Genomic DNA, 23,325 nt, shown 5'->3' on the forward strand with positions numbered 1-23,325 from the left:
AGTGCTTTTGAACTGAGGAGTGTTTCTCAAATATTCTACTTGCAACTTTTCCCATACTAACCAATGATAAAACAATGTGAAAGTACATAATAAACCGTTATTAACATTCATTTTATTCCTGGCCTCCCTGCAGAGACTAGAAGAAGTAGTTCAGAATTAGTTCTGAACATACTTTGCAAAGAGAAACAGAGAACCATGAAAAATAGGGAAGAAACTACCAGCTCCTTTCACAAAATGACTCAACATCTGATCAAGTGGTAGTAGTTTTTAAAAGGTCATGGTGATAGCCTCTCCCATACCTATCAAATTCTTATATAACTACTCTAAACTTGCTAATAGTTGGTATACTTCTAAGATTTACTCTCAGCAAAATTCAGCATTGTCCTTGCCATACCTTTTCACCCAGGGACAAATCCATGTTATTTGATACACCATGCTGAAGACAGGATCCAAATGAACAGACTATTAGCCGCAAAGCTAACTCGCACTGACTGCACTCCATGAGGTTCTGTAGCACTGCACAGATGGGAGTTCTAGCTGGTAGTAGAAGGTTCTGTCCTGTGATATATTTTGAAAACAAACAACCCCAGAAAATAATTACTGTATTTACATTAAGCATATTGTTCTTGGAATTAATATCAGAGCAGTTTCTCTTTTTCTTCATTAAATTTATGACACAAGATCAGCCTTAGCTCCCTTTGAAACCTTAAATTTTCAGGGCTTTTAATTTAATACACTTGCATTTTAGTTCAAAAAACAGAAGTTGGTCATCTTCTTGGAAAGGCTCTAATGGATCCTAGCTCATAGCGGTAGACCTTCTGTACTGAAGTACAGGCTTTGACAACATGCCCAAAATCACATGGCTGAATGGTAGCAGTTACCATCCAGACTGGTGTCTTCTGTGCTGAACCCAGCTATCCCCCTAGAATATGGCTTTAAGTGGAACATCTAGGCACCTATTTAAAAAACTATGTTAGTCATGCTTGTGTAGGTTTAAATTAAACCTCACGTTTTCTAGTGGTCTGGTTTATGCTTTTAGTGTGGTGAATCTGCCATCATGATACCTTTAATAAATGCACAGTTTGCCAGGCTTGTAGAGTCCAAAGGATACAGCTTGTTCTCTGAAAGACAGACAAATACACATCAGCAGCGTGCCAAGATCTCAGCAACACTATGAAGTCTGGAAGTACCTTAAAAATACTATACTTCAGGGACAGTACATAAAATAAATACACATGAAATCTAAGAGCCAGGACTGCTATTTTTTACTGTGCCTAATCAGAAGTTATTTTATAGGAGGGAATATCTTTTCAAACACAAAGGAATACAAACCAACAGTTTGCAGTAACTACTTCGTGTGCAAATCCCTTTGTCCTGATAAGACAGTCAACATAAACAGTTCATCTGTGAAGGTAATAAATCTATTCAAATCAATCAAATAAGCATATCCTTTATAGGTAGATTTAGCACTGTGCAACAGTATTTGCAGTTATATGCTTTTTTAATACACCAATGACACATTAGGAAAGAAAGCATTTACATCAAGAAGTATTAAAAATAAATAATTCTAAAATATTCAGTGCTTCTTTTAGAGAGCTGAAAGTGTCTTTCTGCAGCACCTACAACATTGTAGAGTTCTGTTTATAATACTTGAAATTTTCAAAAAGTTGTGTGTATCTACAATGGTATATAACACAAGGACAATCATTTTAGAGTAAGCTGAAATTCATCTTGATAAAATCCTGTCTCCATTAGTGGCTACCAGAAGATGTCTAGAGAAGATCATAAGAACAGGGCAAGTTTATAGTAACACTTCTCCAGAGCATTCTGCATGTCTTCAGGTATTCATTATTCAGATTATTCCTGAACCAGAACAAAAACCAGTCATCTTTACATTCTATACCTCCCCCAATAGATATTTCTTCCATGAGTTTGTCTAATTGAGACTTGAAGTGATAATTTCCACACACGTGCTGAATTATTTATATTCCTGGATAAAAATCAATATGAAATACAGATTGTGTATTGACTCAGTGTTCAGGACAGCAAGTTTACCATAAACAGGCAGAAGAGAAGAAATAGTTTCATATGCAACTGGAAGAGCTATCTGTGGATCAAGAACTATCCCGTCTTCATTAAAGAAGTCATCGTAAGTCCACTCTTCATAAGGATCTTTATCTCCTCCAAAAGATGTTGTCTAAATAAGAACATTGTCAAAAATACACACAATCAAAAGAACAGCTAGTAAGTCTACTAACAAAGTGTTGCAAGAGATTCCAGTTTTCGAATACAGGAATAGAACACAATCTTCTATTTGAAAATGGATTCTACTATGCTACTTTTTGTTAAATGGCCAGTAGCATTAAACACATTTCCTACTTAGAGTGGCCACATTCCTCTTTAATGTTGCAGTTATTTAGTTGTACAGCCAAAATGCATTCTTAATTAATTTAATGGAGGTTTTAATAAACAATCTTGGCCAAATATTATAAGTAAACATTTTTCAAGTGGATCATTTTTTAGAAAAATAACATTCAGTGCATAAATATGCTTGCCTAGCCACTTTGATCTATTCCACTCAAACTGTAAGAGCCCATTCATTTCAAGTAGCCTAAAGCACTGCTTGACCTGAACAAAAAACAAAGATGCTATTCAAGAACTTGATCCATCTTAAAGTTTTACAAAACTGTTGGGAATGCCTTCACATAATTTTAAAAAAAAAAAAAAAAGAAGCTTTTTGAAAGTCAGCTCTCTACCCTCTCTAGCAGTCCTGGCAGCAGCTATTCACTAAAATCACTAATATTTTCAGTCACATTAGCAGGATTTATTATACTGAAACGTAAGTGGAGAATGCTACTTGTGCTTGTGCCACAGCTGCACTGTTTTTAGTACTCAAATCAGTTTACTCTTTACGCTGAAGTACACACATATTCAGGGAAATTTTTATTTATGTAGAGCTGTGTGAGGTTTTGTTGTTGTTGTTTGCTTTTTAAACAAACTGATTAAATATTGCTGGAGAAATGGGAGGAAAAAAAAGTATGTACAGTGAACACTATTCAGTCAATCAAAACATTACATATATTAAAAAAATATATTTAAATTAGCAGAAAATACCTTTGCTGTAAATCCATAATTTTCTATTTGGCACTGTCTGTAAATTTCCTTGGCAGCCAAAGTATATTTACATAGTTCTAGAGAATCTAATAGCAAATCTGTAAAAATATTAAGATCATTAGCATACTATGAATGGAAGGTTCATATGTCCTATTAAAAGGAAACAATTTTTTGCAGCACCTATTTTTACAGAGGCATATATAGAAATCCAAATTTTTTTTAGTAATCATGTTACGGCAAAAAACAATGGCAATTTTCAGAGCCAACAACTTAACTCTACACTCAATATTGCATACAAGCAATATAAGCATATTGCTTAAACACTCATTTTTAGAAAAAAAAACTAAAACAAAAAAACCCCTTTCCTTTGCTCTACATCTACTTACTTCTGCAAAGTCTCAGAAATAGTACAGAAAAGCCCATTAAAAGTTATAATCTTGAAAACCTCTGCCGTTTTACCTGCATATTTTTACAGCGTCTTCAACTTTTCCAGCATCTAGTGCTCTCAAGGCCAGTTTTTCCCCCAGTTCTTGCTCTGACCTTTGCAGGAGCAAAGCCAGTCTATACAACCCTGATTCAGTAGAACGGTTCTTGGTTTTACCATCTTCTGAATTACAATTCATTGTTTGCACTCTCCTAGGCTTTGACAGAGATCTGACAGTTTCATAAGCTTTTATGTGCTTCTCAAGAAGCCTAGACATCAGTGAAGGATTCCTGAATTCTTTGACTGAGAGAAAGATATCAAAATCTTCCTGCAACAAAAAAATAAGATTATATATTTGTATTCATGTAGCTTCCTTTAAAAACGTTGGGGGTTTTTTTTGTTAAAATGTTTTTATTTCTTGTTTCATTCTTAGAGGAATACTTTCAGTATGAAGTTGACTTTACTAGTTTCTACCAATTACTGATTTACGTAATAAATCGGAGAATTTTGCTAGGCAGTAGGTAAGCAAAATAAAAAAAACCTGAAGGATACTGCGTGCCCAAATGCTGTATTAAATAAGTTAAGTTTACAAATCATAATAAGACCTTAATAACATATTACAGTACTCTATCATGAAATCTTTGAAGTGTTAGCAATTAAGACTTTTGGGAGAGTATCTAATTTTTTGGTTTAAATGGACAACTGAGTTCTAGTCATTGGGAACTTTCCCAGGCACTAATTGGTAGATAGCCTTAGAATCTCTTTAGAAGTCAATAATAAAAACAACCTTTGCACATAAATTGTAAATACAATTAATTTTTAATATCATCCATGTTATAAGAACAATTGGAATAACTACAGTAAATCAGAAGTGGTTTGAAACTATAAAGATACCTACCTGCAGGGTAGCAAGTGTTTCAAACATTTTTAGGTTTGCTTCACATTCATCTTTCTTCAGAGGATTGTCTGTTGGAGGACAAAAACAATTACTTCCTGACTCCATCTACAAACAAAATGTAATATTTTTAAGTTGTAGCTTACCTTTTTGAATGCTGAACAGGAATTTAAGGATTTCCACAAGGGTCTTAGTCATAAACATTTGTGTTTTGTGCTGCAGGGAAGGAAGAGGTTAATGTTTTGTTTGGTCAAAGTGTTGCCAGTAACAGACAGTGACCCTCAGGCTTCCACTCCCTTAAAATACTATGCAATGCTCTATGAATGTCTTAAGCAACAATTCTCAAGTTTAAGATACAACCAGTTGAAAAGCAAGGGAACAGAAAGTTATTGTAAATATGCATCCTTTACAGAAATAGCAACTATTCTATAGCTGTAGTATGTATGTACTCCAAACAGTCTGTTAGCTCTCACAGGAGTTTTGAAAATATCCACCCTTCTCCCTTTGTTCTTCCTTCCCTTGCCCATAATAACTCCCTAAAACAACCGTTAACAAAAATTCTCTTCTGTGGTTGCAAGCCAGTAATGTGTACTGTCAACCGTGAAGCTTCAACCCACTTTGGTGTGTTGCAAAGCCACACCTACAGTTTTTAAATGTTTTCCAAGCAAATAAAGAAAGAACTGGAAAATATGTAGGACTAGAGGTATAATAATGCAGCAGGATTTATAAATTATTAATTGAATTCAGATAGCCATGCCACTGTGTGGAGTTGCCTTTAAAAATAACACACAATAATTGTATAATATACAGAATCAGAATAAACTCAAGTTGGAAGAGGCTTCAAGAGGTTACCCAGTCCAACCTTTTGCTGAGAGCAGGACCAGTTCATCATCCCTTTTTGCTGGAAGACAGTTTTTACATTTGCATCCCCTACCTTTTTTTAAGCATCTGGGTAAGAATAGTATTTAGAATAACGTGTGCACACACTTTACGATGTGAAATGACTTGGTACCTCTTCAGAATTATCTGCATTATTCTGTAATACCAGTGTTCCCCATACAGTCAGTCTCTCTGCAACTTTCTCAGCTTCAGCAGGAGTCAGAGATTTTAACAAAGTCAGAGATTCCTCTCCCTGAAGAAGGTGGGGGGGGAAAAAAAAGTAAACCAGAAATAATCAAAAGAAAAGGGCATTTGCTTTTGGAAAAGCTAAGTTATGTGCAATCCCTTGCTTTGATACAATGGTTGCATGATGGCCAATCGGGTAAGATTAATCTTCTGCTGATGAACTTCGAATCTCTTTAGAAAATACATTTACTATGACGTGACTTCCTTAAACTTCCTGAATAGTTTTCACTAAACCTATGAGGCTTTCAGTAAAATCTATGTGCTTACTCACTAAGGCTTACAATAGGCAAATTAAAATGCAGTTTTGTTCATTGGCAATTATGCAACATTTTTAAAACAGTATGATTATCAAGAATACCATGTGCTAATAAGGCAGAACAAATGTTAACATGAGAAACACTATTTTGCAGGGGCGTTAATTTGATTCCTTTAGTCAAAAAGCCTCCTTTTCTTCAGGTCAAAGAGATCCCAATAATGTAACCAGGGACAACCACAGAGCATAAAGGTAATCACACCTACTATAATGTAGCAAGTGAAGTTAAATGTTTCTAGTTAGGACATCAATGTAATTTAAAGATAACTTTAGGTTTTTTTGCTAAACTGGGACTTGACATTAACTTGGAAGAAAACTCTGTACTAATAGATATACATTCAACACCCTGTATCGCAAGACAAACACTCAGGTGCTCTCAGTACTAAAGAGGCAGGTCTATACTCATGTGGGGTATCGTTGCATTAGAAGAAAGTGTTTCTCAGAGGAAAGAATCTTCTTTTCTGTTGGCAAGAAAGCGACTTGCCCCAAAACAACTCTAGCAAAACCAGTATGTGAAAATATGTAAAGACTTCATCTCCAAACTTGTTTTGTATATTGTGGGCCATAATTTTCATCCTTTTTTGCCACAAATGAAGGGTGCCTCATGATATTTAAAACTCTGAAAATGAGACCTTTGTCAATGTTAAGTATAGGCAGTTATGTGTACAATTAATAGAACCGTAATGAAAAAAAAAAATTATATGTAAACCATGTATAAGATTTCAGCAAGTAGTAAAACTTGCCCCTGTTTTGAAAATAGACCTGAGTGTCTTTAAGTTCTGAGATCAACTGACATGAAGCATTTTAGTACCCTTTCTTTGTCAATCAGGTCTATCATCCTCAAAATGTAGACTTCCACAGTGGGCAACATATATGCCGCTACAATTTTCAAAGCATCCTCCAAAGAAGTAGGGGTATCTTGTTTAAGAATGTATTTCACTAGCCTCTGTAGGAAGAAAACAGATACGGACTTTAGTTTGTTGAGGTATAGGATAACAAAGGAAGTAATTTATACACGCTACTTCTGCATTGTAGTTGTACAGCTTGAAACAAGCAAGTTACCTAGAAGTTTAAAACTTTTATCTAGAGAAAACTTGACTAAAGCATGACTGGGAGAAGATTTAGCTTGGGGAAGAGAATTATCCTGGGAACTCTCAAAGTTCAGGGGACTCATCTGGCTCGACAGAATGGCAAGGAACTTTTCCAGAAATACTCATGTTTTCTCCCTAATAAAGGGGAGATGCTAAAAAAAAAAAAAAAAAAAAAAAAAATTGGCAAGGAACTTTTCCAGAAATACTCATGTTTTCTCCCTAATAAAGGGGAGATGCTAAAAAAAAAAATTAAAAAAAAAAAAATCACCAAGTATTGTTCACTGTGACCTTAGGAGAAATCGGATCTGAAGTCTTGAGAGGACTTAGCCTTCCATTTTGTTAGTTTCCTCTTTTCTTTCCTGCCCCCCTATACAGAAAGTACTATATTATCAATGCTGTGCCAATCAGGTTGGGCTAAGCTAATCTGCTAATTCTTAAAAAAAGAGTGGGCTTTTGGGCAAAAAATGTGTCCCAATAAGACAATAAAAATGGATATTGGTAACAAGTGGGAGCTACCAGTCGCTCAGATTTTTTGAAAAGTCTGGCTTATAATACCCCATGAAAATACATGCAGGTAAGCGTAGGGACTTTTGTTTAATAGAAATAAGAGTAATGCTGATCACTTACCATTATCATCTGCTTGTCCTTTAAAAGATTAGTATCTCTTATCCCATAGGCTCGCAAAAGCTTCTTCATCTCCATCAGTCGGTAACTTTCCTGCAGTAACTTTACTCTATGGACAAATTAGACTATTATTAATGCATTTGCTACCTACAGCTATGTGATTTAATCATCATACCACATCAGATACACAGTATTTCCCACCCCCAAAACAGAATTCTAATTGAAAGTACACACAAAACTAAGGTGTAGACTGTGGATGTTGCCTTACTTGACATGATTCATTTCCAAATGCTGTTTTACCAGCTGCTCCACTGCTGCACTCCATGGTACCATAGCACCATGCATTATCTGTAGAACTGCATCAAATTTCAGCTATAAAAGGAACATAAAGAGCTCACTTTTAAACATAAGTTACAAGGTAATCTCTTGAAGTATTGTTCACGTGTAATTGATTCATTTAGGCAAGAATTTTATTTCCTGGCCCAATCTCCACTTGCATAAAGGGCATTCATTATCATATCTGTCAAATTAAATTAGAATATGCTTATAGTAATTTACGACACTGCAGAGCTTGAGTTCATACATATTAAAGTTGGTGAGTTTTCCATGTGATGATGTCAAAACTACAATTAAATTCCCAAGCAAAGAACATCACATGGGAGATTACTAAGATAGAAAAAAAAGACAGCATACTATTTGTTCCTCCTCATACCACTCACGTAAAAATGTACTCCTATGCTTATATAAAATTATGTGTTTCATTCTGAACTGATGTGTTAGAGTCACTTGATGTCTATTTCATAAAATATACTTACATCTGTATCAGAGATACAGCCAATGACAGCTATTGCCTTTGCCTCCCATGCAGTTTCAAATACTGAAGCAGACCGTGTACGACAACGTTCTAGCAAATCCTGTATATTTTGATAAAGATTATTAGGATATTTGAATTCAGGAAAGACAGAAATATAATATAAACAAAAATTAAGTTTTTGTGACATTAAGGGATAGATTTGAATGCCTTATTACTGAAATAGTAACTATCAATAAGTTCATTGACAGGAGTAAGCTAATCTGAAAGCTAGTCCTAAAATTCAAGTGTAAATAAAAATGGTCATCAGATTTGTTTTCTGCTTACTCACGTTTAAACAGCTTTCTTCAAAAGGTAGAAAATATGGTTACCTTTATATACTGTAGAAGAAGTTCATCCTTTTGTAGATTATGTTCACACAGGTACGGTTTTATAAACTTCTCCAAAATGGATGGGACAAGCTCTGGTGCCAAAATTTTATCAAACATGCGAAACACAATAGTATTTGCATTTTCCTGGGCAGCAAGCAGAACAATGCCATGTTAGAACATCACACTTGTTAGTACACGATCCTTTACATCTCTAATAAATAATTCAACATCCAGAGTCCATTGAAATCAATTGAATGATTTCAAGAACTAGCATCCCTCTTTAGCTCAAATAAAAGCTGTCTTTTACAAAACCCCTTATTGTTCAGTTGTACTTCTAATTTCTCCGTTGCTAATGCTTGCTCCACAATATACGAACTGTAATGAACTGCAAATCATGGAGTTTAAGCCATACATTCTCACAGTATCTTGTCACATTATATATTTATACCATTGAATGATTTCAAGAACTAGCATCCCTCTTTAGCTCAAATAAAAGCTGTCTTTTACAAAACCCCTTATTGTTCAGTTGTACTTCTAATTTCTCCGTTGCTAATGCTTGCTCCACAATATACGAACTGTAATGAACTGCAAATCATGGAGTTTAAGCCATACATTCTCACAGTATCTTGTCACATTATATATTTATACCCACAGTTGAAACAAATTTGTAACAAACACAACATACCAAATAGCCTTAGCAGCTTATGAACACAAGTTTAACCAACCAATCCATCAGGATTCCTCTTTTGTCTGACTTTAAATCACATGCTGCACGATTTTTCTCCTTCTCAGAACAATCCATTACTCAAAAGCACTTTTTGAAGTGTCTGCAGAATTACCTTTTCAAAATCACAGAGTGCCAGCCTGCAGTTGTATTTTCTGTACAGATTTATCAGTTCCTGTAAATCATTTACCAGCTTCTTCAACCTACGTACCTCTTCACAGTCACCACATCTCTGAAACAGTGTTTAGAAGTGAAACATTAGAAGACTTGCTACAATCTTCAAGACCATTAAAGGGCTGTCTTAAACAGGAAGAAAACAAATTATTCTCCACATCTCTGGTATAAGACAAGGGTAGTTGACTTACAGTGCAGCAAGGAAGATTCTGGTAAGATATTAGGAAAAGATTCTTTCTAAATATAAAGACAGCGATGCACTAGTAGAGCCTGCACAGGGAAGAGGGATGAGCATTTCATACACTGAAAGTCTTAAGGACAGGTAAGACAAATGGCTAGGAACAATGTACCTACAGCTGACATTTTCTTTGGAGTCGAAACCCTATTTTTCATGCAATTTTCCAAGAAACCTCACAAACCATTTTTGATGCCTTGCAATCTTGAAGATTTTATGAATATATATGCTGAACTGTCACCTTTGTATGGCATACAATAAAGAAAATCAAGTAAATGTTGAAAGTGGGACTTGGAGTAACTTTCTCTTCTTTGCATTATGCACTTTGAACGTGGGATTCAGAAGTTTAAGACAGCAGATCTAACTAACATAGAATGTCAATGTTTCCAATTTTTAAAATGCACAGCCGGTTAGCTTTAAGCTTTATCTTTCTCCACTTTCATACTACCACTGTAATAGATGCTAGTATACCTAGGATATATAACATACATAATTTATTTGTGTTTGCACAAATTCAGTATTCGTAACCTTACAGCTAGCTGATTTTTAATACCTGTTTTCTCCAGGCCATAACATGGTTATTAATGCAATTAATTTCCAAAAATTTTGACAGAGATGAGACGTTTTTAATTTAAGTTCATAAGGAGTATCCTTACTGAAATTTAAGTGTTTTATAGTACTCAGGCTTATTTGTGTACTACAGAATATTCAAGAATATTATTCACATTTAGACTATTAATACATCTCTTAAAGGGTATTAATGTTGCACTGACTTTTCTTTTTTTTAATCTTTAAACCCAAGAAGATTGGAATTCAGTTCCTTCCTCTCATGAAATTAAGTCAATCTTCACCAAAACCAATAATGACTTAATTATCATCCATTCCAACTCTAGCACAGAGCATATGTTCTGAAGTCTCTTAGTAGCAAATCCTTATATTTGCTACATTTCTTACCAAAGGAGTCCACTGGAGAAAAGTTGTCAGTCCCATTTCACCTTGATATTTACTTGTAAAAAAAACCTCTGCCATTTGGAGTCCATTTTCTGGCCAATTTGCCTGTCCGAAATAATTTATATTAGCAAACTGTATTATACATATAGAAATACAAGACACACAAAGCTTCTGCAGTATGACTTACCTTATCAGTTAATTCAAGGTTTCGAGCACCTTGTTCCAGCCATTTTGCTAATATTTTCTGAAAAAAATACAGTTATAAGTAGAGTTATGCTATCCATCAAAGCAAAATTTGCCATTAAATATTTGTTTTAAAAGAAATAATTTAAAATATAAACTGTAGGGAAAAGAAGCCTTTTAAAAGACAGAGGAACAAGGTTCTGACATTCAAAAACAAAAGTCTGTAGGTCTGACTATAAAATTATCTTAGCCTGAGAAAATTACATTTTGCATTTATTAAGTCAGTCTTACCTGTCCCTTTGGCACAACTCTTCTTAAGAAAGGGATCACAACATTTTTAAGCCACAAACATAGTTCCTTCAAAGGAACAGTGAAATGGATGGCATTAAGCAAGTTCTCCAGCATTTTCTCATTAAAGCTGCTTTCAAAATCTGCCTAAAATATTAAAACAGAACAATTACAGATATATGGAGTATATGTTTATCTGATACTCTGTAAAGCTGTTTCACTAATAGGAAGAAACAATAGATTTCACAACTACAAAGAGAAAATCTCAGTAATCATAGACAGGAATTTAAAAAAAAAACAACCATAGCCCTGTTCAGAAAAACTAGAGTTGGTCTTCTTAAACAAGACCTAACTGAAGCAATTCCTTTGCAAATTACAGTGGCAGGATCATGTCCTACTTTAGAACTTGCTCTATAGTTCTGTCTTATTAAGAAAACAACAGACATGGACCTGAAAGTCCTGCACTAAAGAATACAATATCCCACAGCCACTATTATGAATGTGTCATTCAGTGTAAGGAGTCTATGTGATTATTTTTAAAGGATTTTAAGGTAGCCAGCAAATGTCCACTTAAAAATTCTGAGAGCTGCGCTTGCAAGAAAGTGAATGGAAGATTATAACCACACCAGAATAAATCAAAGAATTGTCATCCTTCAGACCTAGAAATATGTGTTCTGACATAAGAAAAAGCAGTTTATTCTTAAATCAATAAGAAGTTCAGCCTTCTAAGGAGCTAGGTGAGCAGGTAATCACTGTGATAATAGACAAGATTCTCCCATAGACCTTTGCTTCTTTGAAGAGCTGTTTCATAACCGCATTGGTCTGATTCTTAAATAAGGCTGCAAAATTTGAGACTTAACATCCTCCATAAATACCAAAGAGATGTCTATGCCATCTCACCTGATGTCTAAGCCAGAGGTACTGTGCACAAGATAAATTTCCTTCTCCTAGCTGAAAAAGGATATTCTTGAAAATGTCTTCATTATTCAAGAATTCTGTCCAAGCAATACCACTAGAAGCGAGAGGAGGAAAAGAAACATCAATATTAAAGGAGTTGGGGGGGAGAACCTCAAACCTTTTCTAGCTAGTACTATATGCTGTAAGAGACAATAGTAGTGTTAGATTGTGTGTGCATAAAATCACCCCCCCTCCTATAGACGTTAAATTAAAAAAATAAATCTATGCAAGATGGTGCATGTGCAACAGATAATATGTTTTCAACATATAGGTTGACGCACCCTCCCTCCATTCTCCCTTCTCCACAGTAGAGGATGAGAAACTTCAGGAAGAGAAGGAAGGGTTTAAAGTTTAATGAACTCAAATTAAAAAAAAAAAAAAAAAACAACAAACACAAAAAACTTAATTTCATATATGGCACATACTTAACCATTACAATTACATTTACTTTAAATCTTAACGAACAAACAGAAACAAACCTGAATTTCTCTCGTCCAAAAGCTCCATAAAAAGTTGTAAGCCTTGCCTGAGCTCTCAATACCTGAATGCAGACAAGAGATTTAAGGTTAATATCTGTCTTACCAAACTGTGATATTACATGGTTAGAATAACCATCACAAAGAGGAAGAATGGAGGAAAACAAAGACTTTTCAAGCATTTCAGTTAATTACACATGTAAGTTTGATTAAAAAAGCATTAATCCAAAATTTCAATTGTATAAACACTTTACACTGATTCTCCTTGAGGGCGGATGAGGCCTGTCCAGTATACAATAGGACTAAATAAGAAACAAAATTAAATACCTAAAAGCACTTAAGAAAGCTTCTTCCTTCAATTTCTGGAGCATCTGAAAATGAATCTTTCTGTGACTGAAGGAATCGCTTATTTCTGAAACCTGAATCCAAAATTTCAATTGTATAAACACTTTACACTGATTCTCCTTGAGGGCGGATGAGGCCTGTCCAGTATACAATAGGACTAAATAAGAAACAAAATTAAATACCTAAAAGCACTTAAGAAAGCTTCTTCCTTCAATTTCTGGAGCATCTGAAAATGAATCTTTCTGTGACTGAAGGAATCGCTTATTTCTGAAACCTGTCATTACTGTTTTTCTCTTTCATACTATAAAATACAAGCTTGTTTAGACTTTTAAATAGTTCAACAGTAGTAGTTTTTAAAACTCTGCATCATACTTGTTTATAATATGATGCTGCGGGGCCAAGAACTTTGTCCTCACCTCAGTTATGGATACCGGAGCCCCATCAGATGATGGAGCAATGGTTCTATCGTCTTTCTTCAAGATCTGAAACATACATGAAATGGTTTGGCTGACAACTTAGTACATGCAGAACATGCCAGATAGTACTACGAATTTAATAAAGACATGAGCAAAAACTTAGTACCTCTGTAAACTGGAGTCTTTATTTTACAATGTTAGACTCTGATTGGATTTCTACATGTATGCAGAATCAGACAGATAATATGTATCTCTCTGATTCTGTTTGATAAGGCAGGAAAGACTAAAATAATGAAAACAAAAAAGGTGACATATTTTGAGCTTTTAGTCCTGAAATTAATATTTAAAAGGTACTTAAAAAGACTACTACTCAAACTAAAACCTGCTTTCTGATGTGAAAATAAAACTGTAAGCTCTTTTTTGCCCTTAAGCAATAGCAAGAATGAGGTTGGAACAAGCCTTACTTCTTCTTCATGTTTGGTAACATACAATTTATAACTCATTTACTTTTTGCATGACTGTAACTGGTTTGAAGATGTCCCCCCTCTGAAGCTGTACAGAAGCACGTAATAGGAATGGACGAGTATAAGCAATTTAAACAAATAAAACCCCTTACTCTGACTTTAGCGTAGTTCAACATTTCTTGAGTGGTTTCATATAGTGGCCATGGAGCATTTATGCAGTAATCCACAACAAATTGGCTATCCTGTTTGCATAAGGAAACAACTGAAATTAATTCCAAGCTCCTTTATAATTTTAATTACTTTATTAGAGAAAGAGGGTAGAAATAAAAACATACCTGAATTTTTTGCAAATTTTCTTTGGCTTCATTAACAAGATCCAGCCAGACTTCATGACCATAACTCCCAACAGAAGCTGAAGCAAGTTTCTCTAAAATAGTGTTTGCTTTCACTTTGTATACAAGCTGTTTAAAAAAAAAGAAACACAGTTTTCAGTTTGACACAATGAAGTTTTCAGTTTGATACAATTGTGATAGCTTTTTATCTCACCAGCTAAGCCTGTTTTTTTATTTAAAAAACAAACCAAAAAGCAGAGGAAACATTCAAATTGCATTATTTGAATAAATCAATTAATGAAGCCAGACTATGTGTTAATAAATGCATGTGAAAATTCCACTTTTTTTTTTTTTTAGCAACACTGTTTCCTGCTACTTAAAGGGACAAATGTCCGTTCTCCTGATCCAGCAGCTCTTATTTTGATCAGAAGATGTACTTCTGCACCACTTCTCATTGCAAGGTTTGTTAGTTATTGTAAATAAAAACATAGTTCACCATGTAGTCATCTAATTTTGAATCAGCTTTCAAGTATAGCGAGTTGCTTTGTAAGGTAACATTCCACTATATTTGTAATATTTTTAATACTTTCTGTTGGACTATAGGGCAAGAACCTTACTCGTAAGTTCAGTTATATTAATTAATCTCCAAATGTATTTATCAAGAATGGACAACTTACCTCAACATCCAGTCCAAATTGAATAGCAAAATTCTCTGCTTCGGTGAATTTGTGTTTGTGAAGTAAGCGACTTAGTCTAGGGGTGAAATAAAGTAAAGTATACTACTTCAATATAAGTGCCAAACCACAGATAAAAAAATAAAATAATAAAATAGTGTTTCACAGAAACTAGTACCTATTTTCCGGCAAGGCTTCAGTTAAACTTCTCATCACAACAATAGAAACCGGGCCTTCAGAGGGTCTGAGGATGAGAGGGAACTATGAGTTTATCAACTGTGAAACAACTATATGTAGAAGTAATCTGCCATTGTTATATAATAATGATCTAGTAAGAAACAAAACATTATCTTACATCTGATGTTTTTCATGAATTCCTTCCAAGAAGTATATTGTATCCTGTAGCATGCAGTAACAGAAATCATTAGGTGGTAAGGGAAATCAGTCATAAGAAAGCACAACTGTAATGCATTAAGTGTTTCTTAATCAAGAAACAAACTACTGCTTTTCTCTCACATAGATTTGTTGGTTTTTTTAAATGCTTATCATGTTATTTCCTGGGCAGTTTCCACCATTTAAAATTTCTGAGGGCCTTAACTGGACACTTCAGACTGAAACCACTCTGCTACCCCAGTTCAATTACCATCAGTACACCCTCCACATGAGTGAATCATCTTCTCAAAATTACACTCTTTCGTTTTGTCCAAGCCATAAGCAGGTCACACTGTATCCATCTTCACATCTTTTAGAATCTGATCTCTGTGCTACATTCCACAAAGGCAATATATGCCTTGGCATTTCCCACCTTGACTTTATCATCTCAGATCAAAGAAGAGGGACCCTCATTTTCTCCACCATGTAGCATATATAATCTTTTCTGCCAAGTGCTTCATACAAGGCAAGCAATTTCATCAGCTTTGTATTTTATTGCATAGCAGATCCAGAGCTTTCCACATTCACTTTCATGATTCCAATGAAGAGCCACTGCTTAGACTTCTGACTTAGTATCCTCTCACATACCCACTTCACTTCACCAGTCTTTATAACATTCCTAATTCATAAAGTTCTCGCCATCTTTGTTGACCTTCTTTTCTTAAAGTCTTTATAAGGAAGCAGTTTAAACAGTAAAAGAAGTAGTTCTGTCATCTAAACTTAAATAAATCCCAAATAGATCCAGAGCACTTTTCCTATGCTAAGAGAACTTAAAACTTGATACAGCTTTTAGCTGTCACACCAGCAAGAACAACTGGCAGTAGTATTAAACATTGCAATAGACCTGGGCCTAGAATTAAACTGTTCAGTTTGCTATAGATTGTATCTTTTTTCCCATCCTTTGGGGACATAATTTAATCTTTCTTTGTATAATTCCTGCACAGTTTCTAGTAGAAATTCATTCTAATCTAACAAGAATAACGCAGTACCCTCTTTAATAATTATACCTATTAAGACAACTATATTTATTCAAAGAACAACAACAAAAATCTAAACATACTGTGCCAATCCCACTTTGAACAAGTGAAGAAACAATAGATACTTCCAAAGAATAGAGTGGTTGCATAGTGGGCAACGCAAAAACCATTAGACTTCTCATCTACAAAAAAAAAGGGGGAAAACAAACAAAATAACAAGTCAGATTTTTTTTTTCCTCATACACTTGTGACAGAGTAATGTTTGCAGAATCATTTCTGGATTCTTGTAAAGTTAGATGGAAGACACTAGATTTATAAGTTTTTATGAAAAAGCAGATCTCTACAATTTGAGAAAGTTTAATGAAGATTTAGATGCTGCCTCTATATATAGGTCTATTATATATAATTAGACAGGTTTCATTTAAAAAATTGTATAATGTTCATCCTGGCATTCTATTTCAGTTAACCCCGCTGACTGTACATGGAGGTAGATACTGACTCTACGTGGAGCAGATACTGCTCTAAAGAAATCTGTGAAGGTATGCAAGACAATAGTAAATCTTGCTGCTCTCCTCTATCTGCCTACCATTAAAAAAAGCAAGGAAACAAACCCCAAACAATCCATAAAAAACCCAAACAGCAGGGCAGCTTGCCCTGGTCACCACCTTAAGACATCACAATAGTCCCTCACTTGCTATATCCTAATATATAGATGGTCATATTTCAGTTTTGACTTTGAGCTCCTGAGAATTCTGTCTGCTCCAAGTATTTAGCCATCTCATTTTCTTTTTTTTTTTCCCCCTCTCTTTTTTCTGTGAGTGACTGCATAACAACCGAGGAAGAGAACACAGATAAAGAGATTATACCTGTTTGTTATCCGGTATTGTCATGACTATCAGTTTAACATTGGCAAGCCCTTGCCTACAGAACAAGAAAGAGAAAAAAGAAAGCAAAATATACTGTATAAATCTTATGTTAAAACTGTGCTTCTGAGTTTTAGAAAATTTAGTTTTCCATGGAAACTGGTACATTTTAAAACCCTCTAGTGCACCCAAAAATAACAGTGTTTTAACATGTAGAGGACATACATTTAACTTCTGACATTTTTAAGCTTTTCAAATGGATCTGATTCTTATTTTTTTAAACTGGCACAGAGCAATGGAAAAAGCCGAGAATCTTGTCTTCTAATTGTAATTGCCATTAATTTCTTTTGCATTTTAACCAATACACGCATCTCCAGATTTTGGCTTCTCCATCTGCAGAATGAAGATCTTGCTATTTATCTATCTGAAAGACAGACTAGCTTTTTTATAACATCATACTTGTAAGCCATATTATACACCTTATTTTAGACAAGCATTTCCTAAATGATACAGGTTACATGCAAGATTCCTTAGCAGTAACAACAGATAAACCAAGAAAAAGCAGAAAGCGCCAAGGTTTTCTTTTCTACAACACAGAGCTAAGGATACCTACAGTCTAATTATTTTGTCCTACTGACTGGAAAGATTTCAACAAAGATTTCTAAAAATTCACTACCACAGAAAATCAACTGTTTGTAGCACATTTCCTGTAACGATAGGCAACTTTTCACTTTTCAGAATTGGTGCAATAACGCTTTACTTACCATATGACTGGAGAAGAATCTGACTCTGTACTTAGAAGAAATTCTTCAATGTGTATTAAAGGCCAATCCCAAATTAGCGTAAGAGAATAAACATCCCACATGCTTAAGATATTCTAGATTAAAAAAAAAAAAATTAGATATGGATTTCATATTTTCTTCATCGAAGATATATTTTGTCCTTTTTGAGCAGAATATTAACACATTCCATAGCTTAAATAATGACTAGGAGTAGAATAAAAAAAACACCGTAAGATCAAGATCCTCTGTAAATATAAGCATCTTTATTTTATAGAAACATATTTTAAAGCTATTATTTTAAAAAATTGTTTTATAAGCTGGTTCAAGAACATTGTAAAATTAAGACTAAACCAAATCATTACACATACCTCTGTATCTAAAACAAACAGCAGATTGTCAAGAACTTGAAGTTTCACTGCATCTAAAAAATATCCATAGTCACATAAATTTATTATTTTTCTTGAGACATGTATTTGAAGCAAAAATGTATTAAAATGTACAACCAAGCACTGGAAACCTACAGATGTTTAACCTCATGGAACTTCCTAGGACTGTGAAAAGTTGAGCTTAAACAGAACTGTGATTTACATATCTAAGTTAAACTCAACAATTTTGAAGCATACATTTTGGCTGTACCTTTACAGGAAGTGTTCTATTTGGTATATGTGCATTTACTAAAAACAATGAAATAACTGAAAATGTCTTAGTATTTTCTGCAATTAAATATGAATTCTACACTTGTCTATAAAAAGAAGAAAAACCTCTTCTTTACCTTTGATGAGACTTGAATCAGCAAAACTTCGAACAGACACCAGGTTATTGGTCATGTCTACCTCCCATTTGGAGAGCGCATAATCACCTTTACCCTATTAGTAAAGGCAAAGTAAAATGGGGTTATACATTAGAAATTTGGCCATTGACAGGTATACTTCTACAATTGACCTTTAACTTGGAAAGCTGCAAAACAAACTTTATTCCTGGTGAATGTTGATGTTCAGAAAAATACATTTATTTATTTTTAATTTAGCCTTTCTCCTTTCAAGACTGGCCTTTACTACAGTAATTGTTACAGTCAGCATCCCCAAACATTTTTGGCTCTTCTAAAAACATGCCGTTTTTCGAAACATCCACTTTCCATTCTCATAGAACATAAAACCTGAATGAAACGTACACTGAACCTACTGAGAAAAATTGCATTGAATTCAACAGGCTTCAGTCAATGAACCCAGAAAACTTGTTTCTAGTCCAAAGTAACATGTCAAAATATGTTTATATTTTTATTTTTTTTATTAGTTCCTGTACTTAATTCATGCTTAAGGGCTTTGTTCAATTGGGACCTTAATTGTTACTTTGGCAAGCCTTTGTTGAATGTGAACCTGGTTGGAAGACTCTTGCCAACTTTGGCTTTGTCTCTGAGCTCAAGGACAAGACTATAAATAGACTAGCCTGTACAGGCTAGGAACCACAGTCATTTACTAAGGTCATGCAACCAGGGTGAAAATATTTTTCCCCCATCTATCGTAACAGAGCAAGTTCTGAATTGACAATAGTTATTTTCTTACAAGAAAAACTATGGGCAGACCGCACAACTGATAACCTTTAAATTTACAGTGAAGGAAATGAAAGACAAGAAGTCTTAGTGCAAAAAGTTTATTATCTTCTTTTTCAACCAGCTAGAGAAAAATTTTGTTGCAGATCAAAAAATATCATCGCTGATCACATAACAATTGTTACAAACATATTCTTAGAACTTACCCCAATTATCAAATGGATTTTGTTCACTGAGTTATTTATCACAAAATTCTGACAGCCGAGGTTGTGATACTCTGCTGTGGAAATGAAAGCTGTCTTTATCTGTCCTTGTAACTTGTGGGGTGGAAGATGAAGGGAAAGCAAACAAAAGGGGAAGAAAAAAAGTTGTTTATACAATCAGTGGATAAAACCTTGAACTGCTCACTTCTCCATGTACAGAAAAAGTAATAATCAAAATTATGAGTTGTAATAATAAACTGGTAAGTAGTCAGTGAAATGTACAGAGCAAAGTTTTGTTACAAACTTTGCACTTAACACATATGGTACAAGTTAGCAGGTATTTCTTACTTTCTTTGCTGTAATTATATAGTGTTATAATAAATAATAAGTCTTAAATAAACTTTTTCAAAATTGAAAAAAGCCACTAAACGTCATATAGGATAGTTTAATCCTAACCTGACTATGCTGAAAAACACTTCAGCCAGGATCTTTGACAGGGTCTATTTCTATTGATCACAGTATTGAGTTACAGAAAATTAACTAATAACTACTTATACAGCATTAAAAATCTAAATTATTCCCAATATTCTTCAGTACAGTTAAGACTGATTATAGCTTAAAATCCTGCTTCCGTCATATCCAGTACTCTTTCTAAGGCAGTGACTCAGAGAAACATAAGCTAAAGGAATTATTGGAAGAATACAAAAATAATTTTATTACAGAACTAGTTGTATATCGGTTTCCCTTTAAAAACAAACTAAGATTACATAGAAAATCCCAACTCAATATATTATTCCCATTAGAAAGATGCATGGAAAAGCTTTTTTAATACAGCTCTTCCTGTTCAAACGGAAATCCCAAGTGGTTTGTAGGTCATCCTACCTTCCCGCGTTTTAGCAAGTGGGAGACACATAATGCAGAAGAATCCATTGCTTGTGAGAATGAACATATGATAAACACCTAAAAAAAATCCGATACAAATATTTCAAACTTAAGTATTCAATAACCACAGAGAGACTACTTGCTTATGAATAGGACAGTGAAATAACTGACAAAAAAAATAATTCAACCCATAGATTAGACTATTCTTAAACAAAAATTTTGTCACCTTCAATGAAGAGTAGACTAAGTTTGTACATCTTAGAGTTTTGCTTGAAATTATGATTTTTGCATGCGTCCATCAGACTGCAAATTCTGTTTTCATTACAAAACTACATTTAAATACATTGTATTGTGCCAGAACAAGACTGGGAGCTTATAGAAGAACAGGAACTACTAAAATCTGAAGTCTGATAGAAGAAGGAGAGAGAAGGAATCCTTCCTTTTTGAGTATTTTCATATGTTTAGCACAGTCTCAAAAGAAAAAGGTATTGAGTTCTGAATGTTTGTTGTTTTCTATGACATTTGTAAAATAATTAATGACAGCTAAATACCTTTACAGGAAAGCATTAAGAAAAGTGCATTTAATGTGTACAACGCAAAGTAAAGCTGTATCTGATTATTTATTTTGCAGTCTGTTTCCCTGGGAGATATTAAAGAGGAACAAAATCACAGAAATTGAGATGGGGGGGAATGTGTGGTGTCAAATTCTTACCTGCATCTGCATTATCTTTTTCAATATAGATATTTTAGTAAGTCTTTTCACTTGAAGATTTTTCAACCAAAATCTAAAATAGGATCAACATAAAGACTATTAGACTATTATTCTGTATTTTATTTGACAAAAGAAAAAAAAAATTGGAAATACTTATCATCAGGTCAAACTTAGAACTTTTTTCTTTCATGAAGAACTGGTCCTTGTTTATACATGGCATTCCTAAATATATTTTGCTTATTCGTGGGAATAAAAGTGTCCCTTTAATCTGTTTGTTTGCTCAAACTAGAAGATGTGTTCAAAACACAAGAATGTTTATATTTTGATACTTGGAAAAAGAAAAAAACAACTCAAGAAATTCTGAGAACAAAAGGCTTTCAGCAAAATTAGAATAGAAAAATTACTGTACCTTGGTTAGCAAGGTTTGTTTTGATGGTATGTGAATAAGATGGAAATTGCCACTTCTCTCACCGACCACAATAAATTGTTTTTCTTGACACATACCAACTACATCCACATTAGTATCTGAAAAGTTCCATGGCAAAATGTCAAATATTAAGATTTGTTTTTTATTAATAGACATTCATATTTGAAACAAAGGAATTGGACAATACATTGTCCCAGATTTCTTCAACATTATTTATTTTGACTAAACAAAGTACAGGAAAGGGCATACGGGGAGTGGTTTTGGTATCCATTACTCCCATTGCAGTGAAAAGTTAGCAAGCATTCTAATTAAATTGTACAGAAATACTTAGTTAATTGTATACAGAATCAGCAATCACTTTTTATTACTTAGGTATTTATTATAACACTTCCTTTTACAGGCTAGTTAGATATGCAAGATACTTGCCATATTTTCCTATACAAACCTAACATATATATTTTAAAAGCCAGTTTTAACTTCCAGTGGAATTCCAAAGGAATGAACTTACCAAACTGAATGTGCATCTGAAGAGACTGCCCAGTACTATCAAGAAGCGCCACCGATCCGTCAACAACAATAATACTGCCACCCCTTGAGTTGCATGCATACAACTGCGGATTAACAGAGACCTAAGAAGAAAAAGGTTGTTATATATAATAACTGAAACACTTCAGAAAATATGATAAAGAAGCTCTGATAATTATTAAGAAAAACACAGCTTTGATGAATGCTACCTTTTCTGAAGATGTGATTTGAAGTAGCGTATCCACTTGGTACAATGCAGTTCCACATTCGTGTCCTAAACCTACAGGGAGCTGCACACCCCCTGTGTCATCATTTGCAAGAAGTTCAATGTCATTCCACATGTTTACCTATGATAAACATTTAAGGAACATGCTATAAAGCAGAGAGCTTTAAAAAAAGTTATATGACCACACAGAAATTACTGATTTTATTATTCTGTTGTGATTCTGCGTCTAGGAGGAAGGGTAGTACGATAAGCCTCCTAAAGGCAAATTGCGTGTTTAGAGAAGACAAAAGTTAAGTCGCAAGAGCAATGTGGCTCCCAGCTGATGTCCCCAGCGGGCCCGACTGAACTCAGCTTGGCGAGGACAGGTTTCGCTCCCGAGGCTGAACGAAATTCAGTGCCAGGAACCGCCCTTCTCCTCACCGCGGCCCGGGAGGCCGGTGACAAACCACCACCGCGCTCCCTCCCCACACAGCCCTGCCCGCACAGACCACAGACCACCGCGCTCCCGCAGCTGCTTCAGGCTTTCAAATTGGCGGGAGCCCTGGCTAACGCTACTGGACGCAGCGTGGGCCAAACTTCCTCCAAACGCGAACGGCACCGTTGCTAAGACACCACCTAATCCTTCTCCGCCCCCAGAATGCACCGCGGCTCCCTGCCGCCTCCCCCCCCCCCCCCCCCCGGCACCTCCCGGCGCCCCGGGGGGGGGGGGGGGGGGGGGGGGGCCCGGGGGGCCCTGGGGGGCGGGGGGGGGGGGCCCCCG

The 23,325-nt window shown here is 34.9% G+C and overlaps 1 protein-coding gene across 1 annotated transcript in view; it reads right to left on the reverse strand.

Moving 5' to 3' along the window:
- The window catches only part of KNTC1 (kinetochore associated 1), a 40,344-nt gene extending 17,324 nt beyond the window's left edge, over positions 1-23,020 (reverse strand). The window contains 38 exon segments of the mRNA XM_019473266.1: positions 395-558; positions 1,065-1,121; positions 2,056-2,192; positions 3,113-3,212; positions 3,501-3,502; positions 3,574-3,866; positions 4,437-4,504; positions 4,580-4,649; positions 5,446-5,565; positions 6,683-6,817; positions 7,590-7,695; positions 7,855-7,958; positions 8,402-8,500; positions 8,769-8,912; positions 9,608-9,724; positions 10,856-10,957; positions 11,040-11,096; positions 11,327-11,470; positions 12,224-12,335; positions 12,760-12,821; positions 13,518-13,583; positions 14,134-14,223; positions 14,317-14,442; positions 14,991-15,066; positions 15,166-15,231; positions 15,343-15,386; positions 16,480-16,578; positions 17,263-17,317; positions 18,024-18,136; positions 18,410-18,462; positions 18,814-18,907; positions 19,797-19,907; positions 20,626-20,753; positions 21,388-21,460; positions 21,797-21,912; positions 22,323-22,443; positions 22,549-22,686; positions 22,986-23,020. Coding sequence (XP_019328811.1) covers positions 395-558; positions 1,065-1,121; positions 2,056-2,192; positions 3,113-3,212; positions 3,501-3,502; positions 3,574-3,866; positions 4,437-4,504; positions 4,580-4,649; positions 5,446-5,565; positions 6,683-6,817; positions 7,590-7,695; positions 7,855-7,958; positions 8,402-8,500; positions 8,769-8,912; positions 9,608-9,724; positions 10,856-10,957; positions 11,040-11,096; positions 11,327-11,470; positions 12,224-12,335; positions 12,760-12,821; positions 13,518-13,583; positions 14,134-14,223; positions 14,317-14,442; positions 14,991-15,066; positions 15,166-15,231; positions 15,343-15,386; positions 16,480-16,578; positions 17,263-17,317; positions 18,024-18,136; positions 18,410-18,462; positions 18,814-18,907; positions 19,797-19,907; positions 20,626-20,753; positions 21,388-21,460; positions 21,797-21,912; positions 22,323-22,443; positions 22,549-22,680 — 3,756 coding nt within the window. The 5' untranslated portion in view covers positions 22,681-22,686; positions 22,986-23,020.
- Positions 23,021-23,325: the final 305 nt, after the last annotated feature.

This window comes from Aptenodytes forsteri, unplaced genomic scaffold (genome assembly GCF_000699145.1).
Source record: "Aptenodytes forsteri isolate BGI_AS27 unplaced genomic scaffold, ASM69914v1 Scaffold118, whole genome shotgun sequence".
NCBI lineage: Eukaryota > Metazoa > Chordata > Aves > Sphenisciformes > Spheniscidae > Aptenodytes > Aptenodytes forsteri.